General features: G+C 40.0%; 1 protein-coding gene across 1 annotated transcript in view; it reads left to right on the top strand.

The window, feature by feature from the left end:
• Positions 1-9,976: 9,976 nt before the first annotated feature.
• Positions 9,977-22,015, top strand: part of LOC124182469 (ephrin-A5) — a 444,902-nt gene continuing 432,863 nt past the window's right edge. Inside the window, exons 1-4 of the mRNA XM_046569793.1 lie at positions 9,977-10,706; positions 11,272-11,413; positions 11,626-11,678; positions 16,649-16,831. Coding sequence (XP_046425749.1) covers positions 16,722-16,831 — 110 coding nt within the window. The 5' untranslated portion in view covers positions 9,977-10,706; positions 11,272-11,413; positions 11,626-11,678; positions 16,649-16,721. The remainder of the gene's footprint in view (positions 10,707-11,271; positions 11,414-11,625; positions 11,679-16,648; positions 16,832-22,015) is intronic.

The raw sequence follows: 22,015 nt of genomic DNA on the forward strand, positions 1-22,015 counted from the left end.
TATGAATAGATAGAGTTATAGTGGACATTCGTCTATTCGTGGAAATAGGACCAGGAATTCATTGTCTCCGATTCGCCATTTTCCTCGAGATATAAACGTTCGATGGTCAGGTTAAGAATAGTACAGACCTTTCAGCGTTCTTTGTTGCGAAGCGAGGTCATCTATAACCAAGTTTATCCCGTCATTTTACTCGGGACCGGTTCGTACGTTGTAGCAATCGATGCTAATCCACCAGCTCGGACTCCGGATCGTTAGATGTACACGAAACCGTTTCGGTGTCACTCGATTTTGTCCCCTCCAGATTCAGCCGAAGTCCATCCTGCCATGGTAATCGTCCGACCTGCGCCACTTCGAATGGAATATCGCTTCAGAGTGACTTCTGAAAGGATTAGGGAACCCGGTCGAGTCCGCCGGGTCCTGACACCAGTTTACAGTCCCTCTTCTCCGTCAGCTACGCTAGTTTTCCAAACTCCGTAATCGTGTGCATGAACCTTCGCAGCCGTGCACTTTCGCCCGGAGAACCGTATCACTCCGTGCGGACAATTAGTCGGCTTGTTTGATCCGCGGATGACAGCGTAACGTGCATTCTCAGAAATCCGGCATGCGCAGAGTAATAAATTAGTGTCGGGACGCTCACAATGGAGCCATTCAGACCGAGGAGCTTGATCCGACAAACGATACTTCAGAAGTTTTGATTTCGCCAGTGGGTGGCTAGACGGAGCAGTTCTGTATAATAACATTGAAGGTTAATCCTGAATCGAGACTCCTTGACGGTATTTTAATAATGTCGAAGACTCGCTGACGGTTCGAGTGGCTCTCCGATCAACAAGTCGGAATCGGTTTGACTCTGTAATAACTCTAACATCCTTTTCAGCTGCTAGTGGTTCGAACAATGATTGTCGTAGTAGTAATTGCGACTCTCTTCGGTACTGCTAGGAGAATGGTGAGGCAAGGTAGGTAGGTAGGTAGGTAGGTACATACCTATGTTTCAGGTATCGATCAAATCTCTTCCGCTTGTTTGCCGCTGCACAAGAGGCGTGTTTCATTCATCGAAATGATATCAAGTTCTTCGTTCTAATTGATTGAACTCCCAATGAGTTACGAGGATCTCGCGACAGCCGCGAGCTGCAATTACATTACTAAAGCGTAACGATCGCCTATCGTCGCGATCCTAATGCATGTACGACGTTATTTCAGATCGTTGCTGATGTTAACTCGTGCGATCATTATTGCGAACAGCTTTTCTGCCTGCAATCTCCCCGCAGTCTGCAATTCCCGTAGGTTGTTATAACATGATGAAAACACGCGTGTTACTTGTGCATTAGTGAAGTGGTTTATGGAGGGCCGGTGATTATAACCCGCAGGAAGAATTAATGTATGTACTACGCGGAAATTTGCGGAGCAGTTTATTCATCCACGAACCAGTAGAGAGTTTTATTTCCGCATCCATATCTCCTTGCATTCCGCTGCAGCTACTGCGGTTTCACAGTTCTGTAATATGGTAAAATGAATCTCGTGTAATAACTGCGCCAATACGACCATTGTCAACATTCTTTCAAAAATGCTGGTTTGCCCACCCAATTGGGCAAACAGCGAGACGCGAAAGCGTTTCTTTACCTCCGAAATGGGATCACATTTGCCGGTGAGGTATCGAAGATGGAATAACGCGGCCGAGACGAGGGAAATATAAGGATAAGGTGAAATCTGGGAAAATACCGCATTCAACGTTCGTCACAATGCAGCACAGTGGAAACGGCAGTCTTGGTGAATAAGCGATTCTGGACTCGGGACCAACGTTCGTGTGGGTTTTTCCTGATCGAGATTGACATCTTGATATATTTCCATGCTCATGGCTGATCGGTCTAACAAACGACGCGCGTTATCCATCCCTTCGCGAGACTGCAGCGGGATCAGGTTTCTTCGACTTGGTCAAGTCTCGTCTCAACGTTGAAATTCTTTCTACGCTTCGCTCCAGCTTTCGAGACTGTTGCTTTTCGGGCGGTTTTCATCTCACGACAATGCGACAAGTGTGACTTTCCTATTTATATATCAACTTCCACCGCACTTTCGTATTAACTTAAACTTATCACGTACCTCTCAACCTACCCTGTACTGCGAAGTTCCCGGGTGGCTGATAACTTATTCACAGCGCCGCTCATCCGCTGTATACTTTCATGTATAGGCTACGTACCTCTGTAGCTTCACATCGAATCAACCAGCCGCTGCTTTCACCGTTCGAAACGGTATTGGAAAATCGGACCGTGAAAAAGTTACAATCTAATTTCTTGGTCATTACCGCCGGATTCCACAATCGAGTTCGAGGCGCCAGACTTCGGACCTAATCGAAACTCCTTCGCGTCATATCTGTTCACCTGCTCCTCGCTGTCTTCGTTACCCAGATAAACGGGAAGCAACTGCCTGTATACTTGTGTATGAGAGTTCGAAGAAAGCTTGAATAAAAATCCAACGCTATTCCGTGCCATCGGGAACAACCACTTCCTCTGAATACTATGTTTCTCACCGATTGAAGGTCCTTTTTCTGATCTCCTATTCGACGTTTTGCAGCAATTCCGTTTGCATAAAAATTCACCTGCCTTCGGTGAAACCACTTCTTTGCACATTGTACTGCAGTTTTCTTTTCCAGCAGGGTACGGACACTTACTAGTCCACACGTTATTCAAAAGGCTTGAACTAAGGCGATATCACAATAATGGGACAAGAGTGTGGAACGCAACAAGTTTTTTCGTTGGATTCTTCATTTCAAGTGGCGCCTTCTGGTGTCTTCTTTTGAGATAAAATTATTCACGGATCGAATTACACGGATCAAAACATTCGTACGTGTAACCCATAGCATCACTGCTATATCAGCATTTGAGAATGACAGTATAAAAGTAATTCATAAATTGTTAAGAGAGGCTTGGGTAAAACTGTCATTAATCGGCAAAGGTCACGACAAATACTGAATTACCAACTACTTGAGTGATGACATAAAATATTCTATAATATCTTTAGTGGAAATCATTATTATGTTGGCTAAAGTTTGGTCAAATACCCTGCTTTCCAGTGAAGGGTTGAAGTCTTTCCACTGAAACTTCAGCTACAGCGTTTCACCGACATCGATGAGTGGAGGAAAAATTAGTTTCTTCGACGGAAGGTCACGGCCATGAAGTGAATATTCGACGCGTACTAAAAATACCTCTGAACATACCAGGTAGTCAGGAAGCGCATCGCACCGACAAGTGAATGTTGTTCGTGGGTTAGAGACACGGATGCGGGGTATAGTTGAAGGGTGGGCAAAGGTAAGGCACGTAACGACAAGACGCGGTATCGATCGGGGTATTTAATATTTAATTGAAATGGGAAAGTTCAATACGCGAATGGCCGGTACGATGGGGCGTGGGTGAATAGGGAGAATTCCGAAGTCACGTCGGTTGAGGAACCCAACCTAACTCTCAAGGTACACGAGAGGCTCTGTGAGAAACATGTAACTTTTCGCTGCACTGTATTTGGGCAGACGGGATGTTTGCTCTGAATTATTTAACGAGCTGCCCTCACGTCATATGTACGATGCAGTGAGAAAAATGACAACAAACAAGGGACCAAAGTGAATAAACGTGGAAAAGACGCGGTATACGTGTCAAATTTGACACAAGCCACGTCTCGCGACTGACGATTATATCAGGCTTGACAATTTGTACCCTGAAGTCACACAACCCGTCGCTTGTCACTTGTTATAATTATTAGACACGCGATCACTGCGTCGATAGCTGCGGAATAATTGACTCCTCCAAATATAGAACTTATCCGACATATAAGACTTATAAGACAGAGAGAACATTGTATACACAGTGACGTTAATTGATGATTTCCCCTTTTGGCTCTTTTGTTTTTGGGTCCAAAACAAAATGCAAGTTCGATTCTATACGAATTATGTGACAATGATTTAAATCTCTCACGTCGACTGCATTGCCAGTCATTTTCACATAATTCGATTAGAATCTAACTCGCATTTTGTTTCGGATCGAAAACAAGGTATCTGAAATGGGAAGGCATCAATGAACATTGCTGCACATACATATCTGTGTAAGATGTCTGTCAAACTCAGATGATTTTTTGTATCCAAGATGGCAGCCACCTCGACTCTAGAAAATTCGATCAATTCCAAGTTTCTTGACAAACTTTGTTGAAATTTCGTGGGCATAATTTTGCCATTGAAGAACATTTTTCTGAATTTTTTCAGATATTTTCGGTTCCGAATTTCAGAAAATTGGCTATTTGAAATTTCGAGGCGTAACTGTATTCGAATTTCATGGATTTCGCAGCAACAATTCAGTGCAGAAAGTTTTATAACCTAGAAAACAAAAGATTCCGGTACATCAGCAGTTTTGAAAATTCACGGATAGATTGAATGATGAAATTATGTAACGATCGAAGAACAAGGAGAGATTTTTCACAGGAAATTGTATGTGAGGATTGAAGTTGCGAATGGCTTAGAATTTAGAGATGGGTTGGCGGTGCATGAAACTCAATGCATTCCCGTGGGATGTTCAGGACCAGCCACTATCTCCGGGAGTTAAATCTTTGAGCAAGGAAATCGCTGTTGGAACTTTCAGTCGATCTTTGATGGTCGGGAACTAGCAAATCATTCCATGAAGCTCTTCATTCATACTCATCCAGCTGTGCCCATTACGTTATACTTGGCGTCAATCAGGTTAAGAATTCGCGATCATTTAATTATTCCACACGTTGTTATGATCATGAAAATACTCGCTATTCCCGGCATATTCAACGTAAATTCAACCAACCGCACAAGGGAAGGCAAACATAGGTATAACACGTATGTTAGCGAAAATTTCAACGCAGTTGCAAATTTATACCGATTGCACCGGTCGACACGAATTTTGAGTTTGGACTCTAGACGTCAAATATTGATTTTTTTCACGTTACTAATGAAACTATAAAAACAGTTTTTTTTGGATAAAGTCTGCTTTTTATTTCAAGGTCCTGTTATCTGCTGCTTATACTATGAACCAAAAATTTCAAGACTTATTTATCGATGTAAAAAAAAAACAACAAAAGCAAACTTTGCAAGTATTGAATAAAGATTTTGGTTATTATTTGATGCATTGATATAAATTAAAAAAAAAAAAATTTATTTTTCGTTCACCCGTGTTATAAACTTGAGACTCGTACGAGAGATCAGATCCCCCGACCCCATTCAGTGAAATAACCAACTCCTCAGGCGAGTTTTAATTTCTGCATCGCACTGCAGGCTGCGCCGTGTTTAAATGTGAGTCTATATATCCATATCTTTTATTCGGCGCGTTACAGTTTTAAAAGAGTTTTTAGATAAGGGGGGAGTTTAATAGCTGAAGCTATTCCCTCGTTCCCCTTCGCGTTTAAGTCGGCGCCTCTGCGACGCCTGGCGCGGGGGGGGATACTACCTTAAATGTTGTATGTGAAAGTGGAAATAAAAGTCGTTTAATTCCCGGTTCTTTCTCATTCCGGGAATATCATTTCACGGCCTAAGCGTATCGCAGTTATACCGTGCAAACCGTTCATGTATTTATACATATATCTGCGTGTGTGCGTGTCTCATGCTCCGATGTGTACAGTATTCTGGAAACTGTCGCTTCATCTTTTATTCGACCGCAAAAAAAGTTGTCCTGATAAGAATCTATGCGTACATATATGTATATGTATATAGATACATACAGTATAAGTATCCATACATACCCCTGTAGGTATATGTGCTTCCTCCTTTTTCTTTTAGTTCAGAAAACAACGCGTATAAATAACTGTATAATACATATAAGGAAGAAGAGAAAGAAGTATAACAGTATAAAAAGAGAAACAACAAATTTCGTAAAATGTGTACAGTATTTCACGACAAAACTTTTCTCTCTCCGCAGGTAATATCCATGTATCGCGAGATAAAACATTACAAGGCCATAGTATTTCACCGGAATGGATTCATTGATTTTAATTTCAATTTTCTTGTTTTCTCTCTTTTTATTTGTAAAATTAAACCGTATCCCGCCTACGAAATAATGGTAAAACCTAATCGTCGAGAATAAGAAATTATTCAACTTCAAAAGCTTTCTTGTTTAGCGATTAAAAAGATGCGAGAGAAAAAATCGGAAAACATGAAGCACAAAAAAAAAAAAAAAGCAACGCTCTAGTGGGAAAAAGCGGATTTTGTTGAGTACAGGATCAGCTTTTAAATGCGTAAGGATAAAGTCTGTGCGGTGGTGAAGGGAGTGCCGAGTTTCCCTTGGAGGAAAAGGTGCTCTGTTTTATACGTGTGCATGAAAAATGACCTTTATGGCATCAAGGTTAAGCTTATTTCTGCGAAATACGTTTTCATTAATTTCGGCAAACTTCATGCGGTAAAATTTACACTATCGATCCCTGAGGGGTTGATATTCGGTAACAAAATTTCTACCTAATTAAATTCATTTAATCGCTTTTGTCTTTTCATTGTTTACTTTTGCAAATTTCTATATCCACGTCAATAGTAAAAACGGAATATGAAAACCTACGACGATGACGCAATGGAGTTTCGTAATATTTTTTTCTGTTCTTCGCAATCACGTTGTCAAGTCAAATATACACAATCTAGTAGATTATTAGTGTAGAATTTTCGGTTTCGTTCAATCTTGGAGCGGAAATTAAATTTGGACAATATCTCAGTGAAATATTTTTGTTTCGCCGGGTAAAAAGTGCGGTAAAATCTATTAAGTAGCGTGTAAGAATAACATATCTGTGTAGGAATCTTGAATACTCGGATCTGCGTTTCAACCAGGTGTTTAAAAAGACGTCTCACACTGGCATTGCTACGGATGCATAATTTACGTCGTCGTTATGTTGTCACACACTTCGTTAGGTAGACAGGAAGAAGGAAATAACAATTATGCGCATTGGTGTGTGGGTTTTTAATATGGTCATTATCGAATTTCGTTGGGCTCACGGTCTGAAATATCTTGTAATCCTATCGTGATTCTAAACTCTGCCGCTGAGCTTTCGGAATTTCCCATTCGAATAACAGGATTTTTGGCATTTCGTGGTTATGATTATTTTTTTACTTGGAATCTTTAATATCCATATCAAACACCCACAGTCTTAGGTGCAAGAAGTTCGGTGAAATTTAACATTTTTTGAGCTCACATATCAATAGAAAAAAAATAATAAATCAATCATCAAGTGTTAACCTTTTGAAGCATCCATTTTTACTGGTAGGCAAATTCCTTGAAACTGGGTATAAAAGGGTTCTCGAGGTCACTGACTTGAAAAATGGGATCAAATCTGATAAATTTTCAAAATTTAAAATGACGGATCTAATATAAGCGAATAGGATCAATGTTGATATTTTTGGTTCGCGATATTGGATCCGTCAGCATGAGTTTTGAAATTCTGACGTCTGATTTGTTTTCAGCGACCCCGAAAACCCCCGAGTAACAAATTTCAAGCGAATCGAATCAATTTGAAAATTTGGAGTCCACCATATCGGAGCCGCTATTTTCAATTTTGAGAGTTCGACGTCGGATTCGTTTTTAGCGACCGCAAAAACTCAAGTTTATCGAGTTCCACTTTTATAGTCCCCATAACCGTTCCACAATTACATTTATTTTGTAAAACCAGGCATTTTCAATACTTTGTTCATTTATAGCGCTCACTGTATTCGCGGAATTATCATAATCCCTCGTAAAACATCAACATTGATATCTTGAATCTCTGATAATGCAGAAAAAAAAAAATGACAGCGATGTCAAAAAAATTGAATATAAATCCTGAATAACCGCCGTGTCGCAGAGGTTTAAAAATCCTGTGCTATTCGTATTCGTATAGAAAAATTCAAAGAAATTGCGACGGAAGTTAGATTCGAGCCATAAAGAGCCTGAGATTTTCACTACATTCGACCAAAATTAGTTGTAAAAGACATTTGGCACGTAGTTCAAAAGATATTAGTCCAAAAAACGGTAACAGAATATAAGCTTGCAGTTTCTTAAGATGTTATTTTTCCGGAACAAGTTACACGTAGACACGGGATGAACGCGCCCCGCAGCATGCAATCAGCGCATCCGCACCTCGTATTCGTGGGTGCACAGAGTGCGAGGGTTCGGGGATACCTGTAACGAGAAGGCGGAGAAGAACTCGGGGCCACCTGCAACGGGCGGCGGTGCAGCGCGGCGCCTGCAAGAGTTCGGGTCAATTCGCGCCTGCGCCTAACGACCGCGCGAGCCGAGCGTGTGTGCGCCTATGGCACGAACCCCGTATGACGCAGCGCAGCGCGACGCAGCGCAACGTAACGTAGCGTAAGCGCAGCGCCGCGCAACGCAACGTAGAGCAGCGCGCGAAGGCTCTCGCTCATCTCGGCTGGGACGCGACGCGACGCGACGCGACGATCGTCCCGCGACTCGGGCGCCTTCGTCCCTCTCCGTTTCTCTACGTAACGCGCGCCGCGCCGGGCCGTCGAGACGCGGCGGCGTAAAGCCTCCGTGTCCGTATAACGGGGGACACCCGGCGTCATTCGAAGCCCGTCAACGGACGCGCAAGGTTCACCTTAGTGCCGGTCTGAACGGGAGAGGCACGCGGTTTTCCTCGCGATTAAAATCGTGCACGAGATATATAAAATATATATACACATATATTTATATGTATATACATATATATACATACACACATATATAGTATATATACAAAAAAATATTCATACATAACGACGAATACGGTGGTTGTAATTACTTTACTTAACCACAAATCGTACGCCAATTTCACCTACCAGCTCCGAACGAGGGAACTTAACCAACCAACTAACCAACTAACAAACAAATCGACGAACACGCAACGTGTCACCTCGCGTTTTAAAATCCCCCGCGTGACGGAGAGAGAAATAGAAATAGCGGGAGAGGGGAAGGAATACGGAAAGTAAGAGAGAGAAGGTGCGTGGCGAAATAAACGGCGAGAGGGGGGGGAACGACGTAAATATATACATATATATATATGTACATACATGTATGTATGTAGGAAAAACAACAACAAAAAGGGTGACAGAGAAGGAGATTGATGAAAGAAATCTCTCCCGCGATAACGAGAATCTTTTTACACCGCGCGAACCGAGTAATAAAAGATAGTGTGAAATAAATTATTATTATTAATCTTATTATCATTATTTTATTATTACTACTACTACTACTACTACTATTATTATTATTATTATCATTATCATTATCATTATTACTACTACTACTACTACTACTACGATTATTATTATTATTATTCTCCTCATCGCATGTACAAGTCGACAATTACTTTTTAATTTATTTATTATCATTTCATCGAAACTTCCTTGTTTTGAGAATACTTTTTGTTTTTCTCCTCTACAATAATCCCTCACACGGTACGTTTCACGTACGTTTTTACGATTATTTTCTACACACCGATATTTTCTTCTGTTCGGTACATAATATAATATAATATAATATAATACAATATAATAAATCGTATTACTTTGTGTGATTGTTATATAGTTGTTCTTCTTGTTGTTGCTGTTGTTGTTGCTGTTTTTAAATCGGAAGTAAAAGAAAAACAAAGGAAAATCATCGCAAGACGGAAGGAAAACGTCGTCGGGAAGCGAAGGAGGAAAAATCTTCGCCGATCGTCTCTGTGGCAAATAAACGTTTTTCCGGCGAAACTTTAACTACACCGCGGAGATAATGATTATATAATAATTATATCATTCCGTAATAAAAATCGTGTGGCATAAGTTTTACGGTCAATAATATTATACACGAGTGCAGAATCTGTGTTCATATTTCTCTCGCTGCGAGCTCCAAGGCTGCCCAAGTTAGTTTTGCTTTTTGTGTACCCTTATTTAAAGAAGAGTTTGTTTGTTTTTTATCTCTACTCTCTTCCTCTCTCTCGTCGATAGGTCCTGATGATTGTTAATGTTCGGGACCCGTTGAGTCGGCCTGTACAACGTCTCGTACTATAACGAATACATCCGGCTGCACGGTAAACCTGGAATCTTCAATCGCTGCAGATCCCGGAGGAACGGAATTAGTGTGGTTGGAGATATCGTGAAAAACAAAAATAAGGATTAAAACAAAAAAAAAACAAAAACGAAACGTGATTAGAAGAGAAAGAGAACGAGAAGAAAGAAAACCAAAACAACGTTGTTACACTGTGAAGTTTGAATAATAAACACCCACATACGTATAATTCTAAACACACAACTTTAACGTAATATTGTATACATATGGTATAAAATAACGTATAATATAATCCAATAGTTTATATAATATACGATAATAAAAGTGTTGTTCAAATGATAATCCCAATTGTGTGACCCTATAAACCGTATACATTATTATACACCGAAATATATACGTGTGTGTGTGCGCGCGTGTTTCTTGTATGTTTATCAAGCATACAGGTAGTTTGGCCACTTCGGTAATACGATAAACATCGCCCTGAATGCCTACGGAACTTAGTGTTTGTGCGAATGTGTTGCAACCAAAATCGTTTTGTGACCGATTCGACGTTATCACAAGTTCACGCTGCCGCTTAATAATCACCGTTTAAAACTCGTGGACGTAGGTATAAGTACGAAAAAACGGTATATAAGCGTGTAACGAAGTTTGTGCTTCTGACTAAAACCGCAATTAATCAAAAAAAGCTCTGCAAACCTCGGTGAAATCATCGAGGTAAGAGAAAGTAAAGAAAAAAAAAATTACGAACGCACAGAATTGAACGTTTCATTTTTCAAATTAGCTGTGGAAAAACGCTGCGCTGTTATAATTTTTTTTCCACAATTTCACGTCTTGAAACTTTCCCGAGGGACTGTGAAAAACGGAATATTACATTCCGGCATAGATATCCATATACGAAATTTGGTAAAACACATGCAAGCTTATTCAAAAACGATTTCAACGAAGCTTGTATAGCAGCCTGCAGTTCGTTTATTTCGGAATACAAATTTCCATCCGTTATCATTTATACGCATCGGAGAAAAACTCCCCCTCTCTCTGTCTCTCTCTTTCGCTCTCTCCATCTATCTCTCTCTCTGCAATATTTATACATGCAGATATTTTCGTAGAGACGTATATACATTGTACGAATATAAATATATATACATATATGTATATATAAAACTATAGTTATATATACATACATATATATACATATATATATAATCCTCGAGCGAGTATCAGTCGGGAAATTGGTTTTTATTTATTTTATTTTTATTCACGTGGCACGCAACGAAAGCAGCACGTGCGGATATTCATCGGTCTTCGTGTGGCGTGGGATAAACGGTGGGTAAATTTTTAAAACCCACCCTGCAGCTGCTGCAGAGGTTCGATCTCACGGGATAAACGCGAAGCGTTTCAGGTGATAAGTGATAAAAAGAAAAGTAAGGAAAATAAAATAAAAGAGAAGGAGGCAAAAGTTTGAATATAAATTTGAAAAAAAAAAAAGAAAGAAAGAAGGAAACGTGCGATTACGCGATTGAAATATTAAACGCGATAAATTGAAAAGTATCAATAATAATAATAATAATAATAATAATAATAATAATAATAATAATATCATACCTAATTAAAAAAACACGTGATTGTTCTACAGAGTGCTTAATACTAAAGTGCGGATATACCGACTTCCTGGTCACTTTCCAAAAAGTAAGTACACGCACCAATTCGATTTATACATCTGAAACGGAAACGATCATTCTTCTCCCTCTGAAATATATTCCACGAACTATCGTAAAAACGCTGAAATACAACCGTATCACGGTTTTTTTTTATTTTTGTTTTATTTTTAATCTCTGCGAACTCGTTAACGACAGAGAAAAGCTGCTTTTGTACGATTTTTGATCACTCATCGCGGTAGTCGCTTCTTCTTTTATTTCGACGAGAAAAATTGGAATACTCGATTTTGTGGTTTTAAAATTTGACCATCCAGGTATACTATAGTTGTAATAAATATTAGACGTACGGTGAATCGAAGGGATAGAAAAGAAAAGAAAAAAAAAAAACGATGTCAAAGGATACCGTACGGCGAAGAAAGAAAAACGAACAGTCTTGTAATCTCTCTCGACGGCGGAAGTTTAGTGCCTGGATCGATGTGTGTAATGTGGATACCTGTTGAAATGGTAAAAGTATAATCTGTGCTCTCAAGAGTAACGACGATTTACGTTCGATGAATCTAAACGGCGACTTTCAAACCCCGTGTTGAAAAACACCCAGTATTTTTGAATATAAGGGTTTAACCGACAGTAAACATTAACGGACCGACCGACCGACGACGTTTATTTTCTTTATCTGGACGTATATTTATGTATATATATATATATATACAGACACGTCACACATTCACTCCTCTACCTTTGTGCATACATACACGTGTGCGTAAATGCGTTTCGGAGAGCCCGAGAGCGCCGGTCGGATATTTCGGTGAACGGTCGTTTAGATCTTAAGCAGTCTTATCCTCTTAAGAGAGAAGAGCAAAGTAGGTAGGATAGGATAGGGTATAGGTGGTTAGGTATAAGGTATATATGCCCACCTTATACTACACACTCCGTTGTTACATCCCGTAGTCGTTTCACTCGCGGTGTGTTTTTGTTTATTTACTTTTGTCTCGTTCTTCCCGTCCTTTGTTTTCATATTTTTTTACTTTTACTTATTTATTTATTTTCAGTTTTTTTTTTTTTTTTGTCAACGATTCTATTTTTTCTCGTATTTTTCTTACACGTCTACCCGAGAGCCTTAAGGCGGAATTTTATTTCACCGTTCTCTCTACGTCTCTCTCTCTCTCTCTCTCTCTCTCTCTCTCATTCCCTTTATATATATATATACATAGACATATATACATATATGCGCATAATACGCGCCTCCGTCAACGGATTTTGTACAGATTTTTGAATTTCGAATATAGCCACACACCCGCCTCTAAGGGGCTCAGGAACCTCAAGTCTCTTCCTCCTCTGCTTCGCCTTATATACGTATATGGATATGTATAATACATATAACGTGTTATGAAGATGAAACATTTCGGGGGGGGGGGGGGGGGGGATGAAGATCAGTCAGTTAATATCACTCCCTCAGCCTTCCGCGTCCGGGACACACTTTTTCTTTGAGTTGAACGATATTATGGTCTCAAAAATTGCAATTTTCGTACCGTCACACTTCATACCTCAAGCACCTTGCAAACTGGTTTATTTTCGTTGCCTTGTTCGGCAGAAATCACGAAGCGGTAGGAAAAGTATAGAACATCGAAAACAAGAGTTGGTACAGCGAGGGAAAGAACCTAGTGAGAAAAAGTTTTACTCTGGGAGGGGGGGGGGGGGGTCGGATGGAGAGAATTAACGGACAATAAACGACGACTCGTCTAGTCTCGGTTTATCAGCAAACTTAACCCTGATCGTGATTCTATATATATATAAATATATATATATATATATATATATATATATAAAACGACAGCGATATTAGTTTCCGCAAGTCTAACTGTATCATGGTCACTTTGCTTTACATCCTCCTCCTCCTCCTCCTCCTCCTCCTCCTCCGAGTCCTTCTCCTCTTTCTCCCTACCTCTGGTCCTCACCCCGTGGAAGTTTAGCTGCTGAGCTTGCGGTGTCTCTGCAAAGTCAGCAACTACCACCAGAAGACAAGTCAGCCCCAGGCGCAGAGTGTTTCCGCGAGTCTTTCCATTTTAAATAACTACTATCCTACTACTACTACTACTATTACTACTACTACACTACTACTACTATAGATCCCTGAGGCTACTCCCTCTAACCGTCAATGGTGATGGGGTATTTAGAGACTCGGATAGATAGGGTTAGCCGACTGAGTAAACCTCGCTTGTTATTTCGATCTTTTTCTGCTACTCAAAAATCTTGAAGGGACTGATAAATCGGTTTCGGACCGTGTGAAATTTTTGAAAGTAGCTGTCCTGGTCCTCTCGAACCGCAGGCTTTAAATCAAATGTCCCCATTCATACTTGATAGATCTCAATTAAAAGTGATAATCGAATGATCAGAGTTCACGTCTGAGAGTGTGAAGATATTTTTGACGTTTCGTGATAACTATCCAACCTATTGATATAATTGTATCAACCTATGCAAAGCAGACAGAAAATGATCAATTCAATCGCTTATCCCAGCTAATTGAACCGTCTCTATTTCATTTGGAACACGTCGAGGCTTAAAATCGTGTGAATTTCTATTCTGAGCAGTCCGAGAAGTTGAAATTTTCGTGAAACACTTCAACCCCTCTTCTTTTCTGGAATCAAAATCAGTCCAGGTCAATTGTGCCTCGGCGCGTAGATCTGAATCACATCGGGCACAATAGAAGAAACACGTTCAGTGCTCGTTTGTAAATACGTTGTACGTTGTACATCATGTAAACAAGGTGTATCTGTAATATACCTTCATCCATCCCCTTGTGCAAAGAACAGTGACGTGTGTATACCGTCATGTCTACACACACCATGGGAGGGTTTCATGAGACGTGGTACTGACAAGATTGCTTGCTGGATTTCCCCGTCCCGGTTTTCCCTGTGTTTAATGGGATTTCGCTCAAACAGATTCACTCTGCCTTTCGTTCTCTGACCTGAACAATATATGGGTGGGTCAATTCTTTTCTCGAAAATAGAATTTTTTACGTCCTTGTCAAACGTTCTCTGTTTAACGATTTTTTCTCCTCCACCATTTCAGTCAAAGGTTCGAAATTATTGACCTGGATTTGATCCGATCCTTCGAAACGCATCGTGACAACATGTTGCAGGCTTCCATTTTTGTTCAAGGTTTGATGTTGGTGACGTTGTTGCAACGATGCGTGTCTGGAGTCCTTCAAAGTCTTTCTTAGGTTTCAAAACAGTATCGTTTTTATACGTTTTTCCTAATAATGTATCGTTACTATAGCTTCTACCTCGTGTTATTGTTCAATGGTTTCAGACGGCCCCATTCTCTGTAACATGCAGTAATAGTGTTTTTCTATACTAGTGCGCGAAGGTGGCAATGCCCGCACAAGCGTGAAGGCGCAGCACGAGCCCGGAGACGAGTTGAAGGGCGAGTGTGGCGCATTCACGCGAGATAGGCATTGCCAACTTTCGCGCGTGTATCGAACTCTATTTTTTGCTACACCTGTAATGGAAAGTCCGACATACGCGATTATATTTACACGAAACCACGGCACGATGTCTGTTCAGTGACGATGCCGAGCACGGCAAAGAGTGACAAACTATTCCGTCGGTGGCGCTAGTGCAGCTGTTTGCAAAATGCGCAACTGTGGATAAAAGCGTTGCCGTCTTTTTCTCACACCGCTAGCAATGCGCGAAAGTTTTTCCCGCACACGTGTATAAAAGACTACTTTCGGTGCTTGTAAATGGTGCATAAAAATGGACTTTCCATGCGGGTGTTGCAAAAAAACTAATTATTCAATTGCAAAGTTACATTTACATTATAAGGATTGAATGATTCAATGCTTGTAAAGAGGATCAAGATCGCGAAGAGAAGAGGAAAGATCGAGTACCTATAAGGATTCGTTCCTAATTGACGATGAATTATTCTTCTTCTACGGTAAAAAAAGAAAAAAAAAAACAAATCTATACAACATCTTCAGCTCTGCCTTCTCGCAGGTCCATCTTCCACGCTAGTAAAACGTTGTGCCTAGGCGTACATCAGGAAGAATAATGTCGGTGGTTGTGCAACAAGGGGGTTGGTAATGCCAGAGTACCCAGACTCGTTGCATAAGAAATAGATAAATAAGCGTTTTAAAATTATATTCCGATCCGCTGCGATGCACGACGAGAGAAAGAGGGAGAAATTAAAAGAGAAAGACCGAGGGGGTAAGAAGTGCGCCGGTATTTTTCTGGTCCTCCAGGATTCTGTACGCATCTCTGGGTTGAAACACTCTTCTCTTCTCTCTCTCTCTCTCTCTCTCCCTCTCTCTCTCTCTCTCTGGCTACCGTGGTGCAGTAAGTCTTACAATAGCCGGGATCCGCTATATCCTAAAAGCAATCCACCACTTGGCAGAGCAAAACGATTTACCAACACAAATTGCAGCCGGAAATTGCCACGCCCGTCAGATATTACGCAGAGAAGAGACACGTGTGCAGGAGTCGCCTGCCTGCCTGCCTTAAACCGTTATACACGTATGAAAACACACCGCGCAGGATCTACTCGCGATCTTTTTAACGCCCTTATCGAGACTCGGAGAGAAAAAATAGAGAAGGAGAGATTGAGAGAAATGGGTTGGGGATGAAAAAGAGGGTCGGTTGTAGCTTCTGGAGGAAGTGGGAAAAGAGGGACAGCGAACTAAGGAAACGGAAATTCTTTAAACCCCTCGTCAAACTGTTGTTTTTCCGAGGAAAATTACATCGGAATTTCATGCGCTCCACACTCCATCCCCTCGATCCTCCTGAATAATAAATTACCGACATCCAGCTTCCGGTTTGTGCGCCTACTTCGTGCGCCTAGAGAAACCCAAAAGTGGGGGGGGGGGGGGGGGGGGGGGGGGGAATCGATTTCCTTCTGTCTTTTATCCTGATTTTGTAACCGCATTTTTGAACCCGAAAAATCTATTCCGGAAGCCGTGCACCCCGATTTCGCAACTAACGAGACACGTGGTATTTTGCTTTTTTTCAGGTGGCCGCTGCAGTGATACTAGTGTCTTTTTTCCTGGTGTTAAATAGACGGCCTCAAGATTCAGCTCGATATTATGCCCTGGTTCATTCTGTTCCTGCTACTCCTAGCAGTGATGGAGGCCTTCCCTCGGGAAGCAACCTGTTCCCGGCTTCCGGACATATACTGGAACTCCACCAATCCAATGTAAGTCACGTTCTATCATTCGCACGTGTGCCATATCCCACCACCACCACCACCACCAGCACCAACGTAAACCGACCCACTAAATATCAGGGTTTGTCTGCGGTTCGCTTTGCGGATTGTATGAATTTTCGACATGGAGATTAGTCACTCGCTGTAGTAACGTTGGCACAACGAAACATGATGGAGAAATTTGTTGTTGTAGAATTTAACAACTACTTTAGAGGAGTTGAGTTCTTTCAAATATGAACATGTTTTCTTCGTTACTACTTACCAAATGAATTTCAGACAATCCTAGGAATCGAAGTAACGATTTTTTCTAAACTTGCATCGTTAGGGTAACGTTACTACTAACTTCAACCTCCTCACTTGCGCAACTTGAACTTTCCTGCTTTTCTGCCATTCGTTGTTGTTTGTCCTGACGAAGTAATGTTCAAGGATGTTGTTTTACCGAACATCGATACTTTTCATCAATTGTATTTTTACCTCTCATCCCGTTATTCTACTCCCAAGATATCTTGAAAAACACAAAACATTGAAAATAGTGAAATTCTGAACATAGTAGCTTATTATATTTTGATGCTTTACTTTCAAACGCTTTACAATGGTTAACCCCAATTGGTTATACTTCAGTAGAATCGCATAACGTTTATACAGGGTGAAATTCTCCCCAGCTTTAAAAAAGTGCAACAATGACGTCTAAAAATCTATAAAATAATATCTAGTTATTGTTTAACGATCAGTTTTCCTAACCAAAATTGATTGTTTAAATATTGTAAAGCATGGGGAACGTTGAGGTACCAGAAGAAAAAAAATATGTGGAGTAATATTTACCCCAAGTGACCAATTAGGGTTAAGCAGTGAGTAGAATCATTCCATTTCACTTTATGATGGCTCATTTTGTACCGAAAAATATTCCCCAGAAATGGATTCACTCCATTTTCTTCTGCTTTTTTAATAGTCAATTTAATATTGGTGTTCATTGATTACGATAAACGTCCGTGCAACTATCTAAGATGAAATATTCATGCCAATAACAATGAAAAAAAATTGTTTCATCAATTTGTAGAAAATATTCTTCTCAAAAAAACGAGCTGTTCAGTAGAATGAAATCGAAATAATCTGTAACTAAACTTGCAACCATTTCGAACCGATTCGAACCAAATTATTATCGATATCCAAACTTTCGTTCACCTAATTCCAATGTTTTCTATATATGAATATTCAAAGAGATCCTCGTAGCTTGGCAGCACAATCATTCGATGATAACTCAATTCGCGACTTTTACCTTGTAATAAAGTAAATAAACAGTATCGATTTCTGATCAATCTGCAAGCTCTCGGAGAGAATTCGTATTTGATTTACCGTCAGTTCATTTCTCTGCGAAGGTACGATTGAAGATTTTTTAGAAAAAAATCGGCTAGACATTTAGTATATAATAAAAAGTACGTAATCGTAGCTTCAATTTCCGAACCTTATTTTTTTTTTTTTTTACTCAAGATATGGAGATTAATAGTTTTTTGAGCCCGGTATAGAGACGATCGTCCATCGGTTATACGCTTCAATTTTTCCTCCACTTTCTTGTCCGCAGTTCGTTTTTCCTCTTCGCATACCGAAAACGCTCTCGCGGTTATCGCGTGATGTTTTTTGTCCGAGTCTTGAGGAGCTTGGCTCGGATGATGGAGGCGCGTTTCTTATCTCGAGACTCCGGTGGAGTCTCGAGAGTCTTTAAGACCGTTGTAAGCCGTCCGATAGGCGAGTATAAATACACACTTAGACATTTCGCCGGTCTCTTTGGATGCAAAAATGAGTCCAACCGCAAGTCGGAAGAGGAGGAAGTTCCTTGTTGTCAGACCGGATGTGCAGGGAGTTTGGCCCCAGAGGCGATGCGATGCAACGCGAGTCAAGATGCGGCAAAAATAAACATTGACCATCTCTTTCCCTCAGCTGCACATTTTGCTTTTCCAGAAAACAACATCGCGGTTATTTCGTTCACGTTTATGCTACCTGCATAATATTCCCGCACAAGCGACAACAAACGGTAGGATTTTTCTTCCTCTCTTACTTCCTCCGATGCGGAAAAAGAGAATATCCTCAGGCTTTTAGCGTTGGCAGATAAGGGGATGGAAATAAACAGGACAAATTCATTATTGCGCGGCTTTATTAGACCGTTTCAAAGTAGGGAAATAGTTTTTATACTCTTTTCTTTTTTCTGTCAGAGGTAGCCTCACACCATGTAACTTTTTTCCATTTTTTTTCTACCCCGTGTTTCAGGAGAAAGTAAAAAAAAAAAAATTGCCCGATCCGAAACAGTCCAAAGTTCGTAAGGAAATTTAGGTTTTCTATATCAAACACGATTGGTCGTACTAACTAATATTACTCGGTAAAAATCAGACCGTTTTGAAAATTTTTGTTCTTGGGTTAATAACTACCCTTAAAAGTTATGCGACAAGCGTGATAAAATTGATTCTGAATAAGGTTCAGGACCATCTTCCACTTGCGCTTCGAAATTGTTAGATTATCAATAAAAATATGCGGTCAAAACCGAATCCGTATACAATTATCGAATGTTTTCTTAAGGGGAGCAAAGCGTTGGAAAATCCTGTTTTTTTTTCCGAAAGTGGAATACTTTCTGGATATTTTGGAGTTTCAATTATTGAACAATTGAATTATTAGACCGAATTAGGCACTGGAAACTTCGTGCTACAGCACAGGGAACTTTTGATCGTTATAAATACTAGGAATCGAAACGAAACGGCATTCAAAATTTTGAGAGCATTTTTCCGCTATTTCATTTTGTTTCAGCAATTTTGCACGATTTTTTGGAAACGAAACTTCCGATCGACTTGGAGTTTGGACAGCATCTTTATTACGCACGGTGATTTTCCGGCTATGATCTGAAGTTGCTGGGAAAACTTTGATTTCTTAAATATTAAGCAAAAAAGCGTCGAATCCCAATGAAAAATCGATGTTTTTACAAAAACGTTCAAATTTGATTCAATTTTGCTTTTTCCTCCGAGTATGGCCCGAAAACTAAAAGTTCTAGGAGCATTCTAGTAAGACCTGACCGAAATCGGTTCCACAGAACTCAAAATATCGTTGCAAAACGAAGCATAGGTATGAAAAAAAAAAAACGAAAAATTATTCAACCTTTGATCCCACATACCGACAATATTATGAATTTTATGGGATCGACGAAATTTGTTCTATACTTTTCAAACCATTAATAAACATCGTGCGAAAGGAATTTTTTTTTTACACTGAGAAAAATTTCATTTATTACAGTAACTAGAAAAATTCTGTAAAACAGGTACCGTTAAAAAACCCGTTTGAATATTGTTGGAATTACGAAAAACGAGGTACGCGTAACCATTTTGCGTTATCGTCGTTTCTTTTTTGGTAATTACGACGCAAAATCAGTTTTTTCGGTTTACTCTACTTTTTTAGTTAAACAAGGCTTTGACGTTGCACAAGCATTAAACTTTCGCAACGGTTACAAGAAAATCTAGCAACAGCGATCGTAACGAGAAAGAATAGTAACGGATACCAGACTTTCCGGTAACAGCTAGAAAACTAATTTTCATTTTCTACCTAGAACAATATTTTTCGATTGTGATAAAAAATGATGATATTCAAGGACCGATCGGTAAACGGAACTAAAAATTTCTCTCAGTGTACCGGAATCCATTTGCTTCTAATCAATTCACGGAAAAAAGTGCATTTTCGACATTTTCAACGCTCCAAGTCCCCTTAAAGGACCTTTCAAGCTGATTAGGCATCAAAAATAGCGTGAAATCTCCCATTACTATCCGTGCCTTTCACGCGATCCTTTACATCGTCGAGGAACCGGGATATCCTGAACGCAGGATCGTAAAAAAATTGGCACTAAAAATTACGTGACTTGGTTTATGTCTACCTAGGTTAGCTATTGCTGCAACCGGTGTAACAGGCACATTTCTAGAGTACCGCCACCTATCCTACCTACACACTATATTCATACGGTATAATACAGCGGTATAATGTCCGCAAGGGCGGAATGATATCGAGGCTTGTTTTTACCCGTCGTAAAATTCGCCGTTTATACCCCGCCAGAGTCGGACAAAAGGGGGGGGGGGGGGGGGCAGTTTTACGGTGATACAGATAAAACAGTCGTCGAAAATTGGTAAGAAAATAAAATTACGCCGTCGCGGAAGAGGCGAGGAAAAAACTGACGACAAGTTGAAGTTGGTAACGCGATCGTAGACCGAGAAAAGAGTTTATTTTACCGTCGACAAACGTATATTTAGACACGACGAGATAAATTTTTCAGTCGATCGATAGAAATTTGTTAACAATTGGCGAATTATGTTTGGACTGGACTAAAATTTAATAATAATAACGGAACATTTGTTTCGCAAATATTGAAATCAAACGGTTGTCAACGGTAAATGAGTAGACTCCTTTTCCCAGTTTAACGAAGTTTTGAGAAAAAAATGATCACTAGTTTCTTATTTTTGAAAACGATTTTGAAGGAGCCAGGATAATATGCAAAATTTAATTTTTAATTTACCAGTTTTTCAAATTTACATCTTCAATAATATGCAAAATATGATTTAGTTACGGTTTAACGAATTTCAAAAAGTTCCGATATTGCAAAATAACGGTTTTTTTTCCACAACATTAATCGATTTATTCACGGTGACGTTGCTAGATTCAAGCCGATAAGAAAAAGGAGTCCAACATTTTCGCGGCAAAACTAAACCGGAAGCGCGATATCACCCGAAGTTCAAAGTAGTCGGGCTCGATCGACCGATTCCCGTTTTCCCGTTCCAACCCCCGGCTTCGAGCTGGATTACGTAAATTTATTCCCCATAGGGAGGAGAGGATATATGCCTCCATGCGTATGTGAGGGAGTGAATATAGGTTTGTATAAACATTTGCGTATTATATGTACCTCCGTGTATATCGCCTCGCTTTTTTCACTTTTACTTCAATTTTCTTATTATTATTGTTGTTGTTGTTGTTATTATTATTATTATTATTATTATTATTATTATTATCTTTTTTTCCCTTCCATGTTATTTTGCATCGCTCTCCTTTACAATTTCGTTTCCTTTCCCCCGAAGGGGGAATAAGGAACGAAAAATGTGGATGTACGGAGAGAATTAATTAAGACCTCCCGATGATTTATCCCGACATCGGGCAATC

Source organism: Neodiprion fabricii, chromosome 5, assembly GCF_021155785.1.
Source record: "Neodiprion fabricii isolate iyNeoFabr1 chromosome 5, iyNeoFabr1.1, whole genome shotgun sequence".
NCBI lineage: Eukaryota > Metazoa > Arthropoda > Insecta > Hymenoptera > Diprionidae > Neodiprion > Neodiprion fabricii.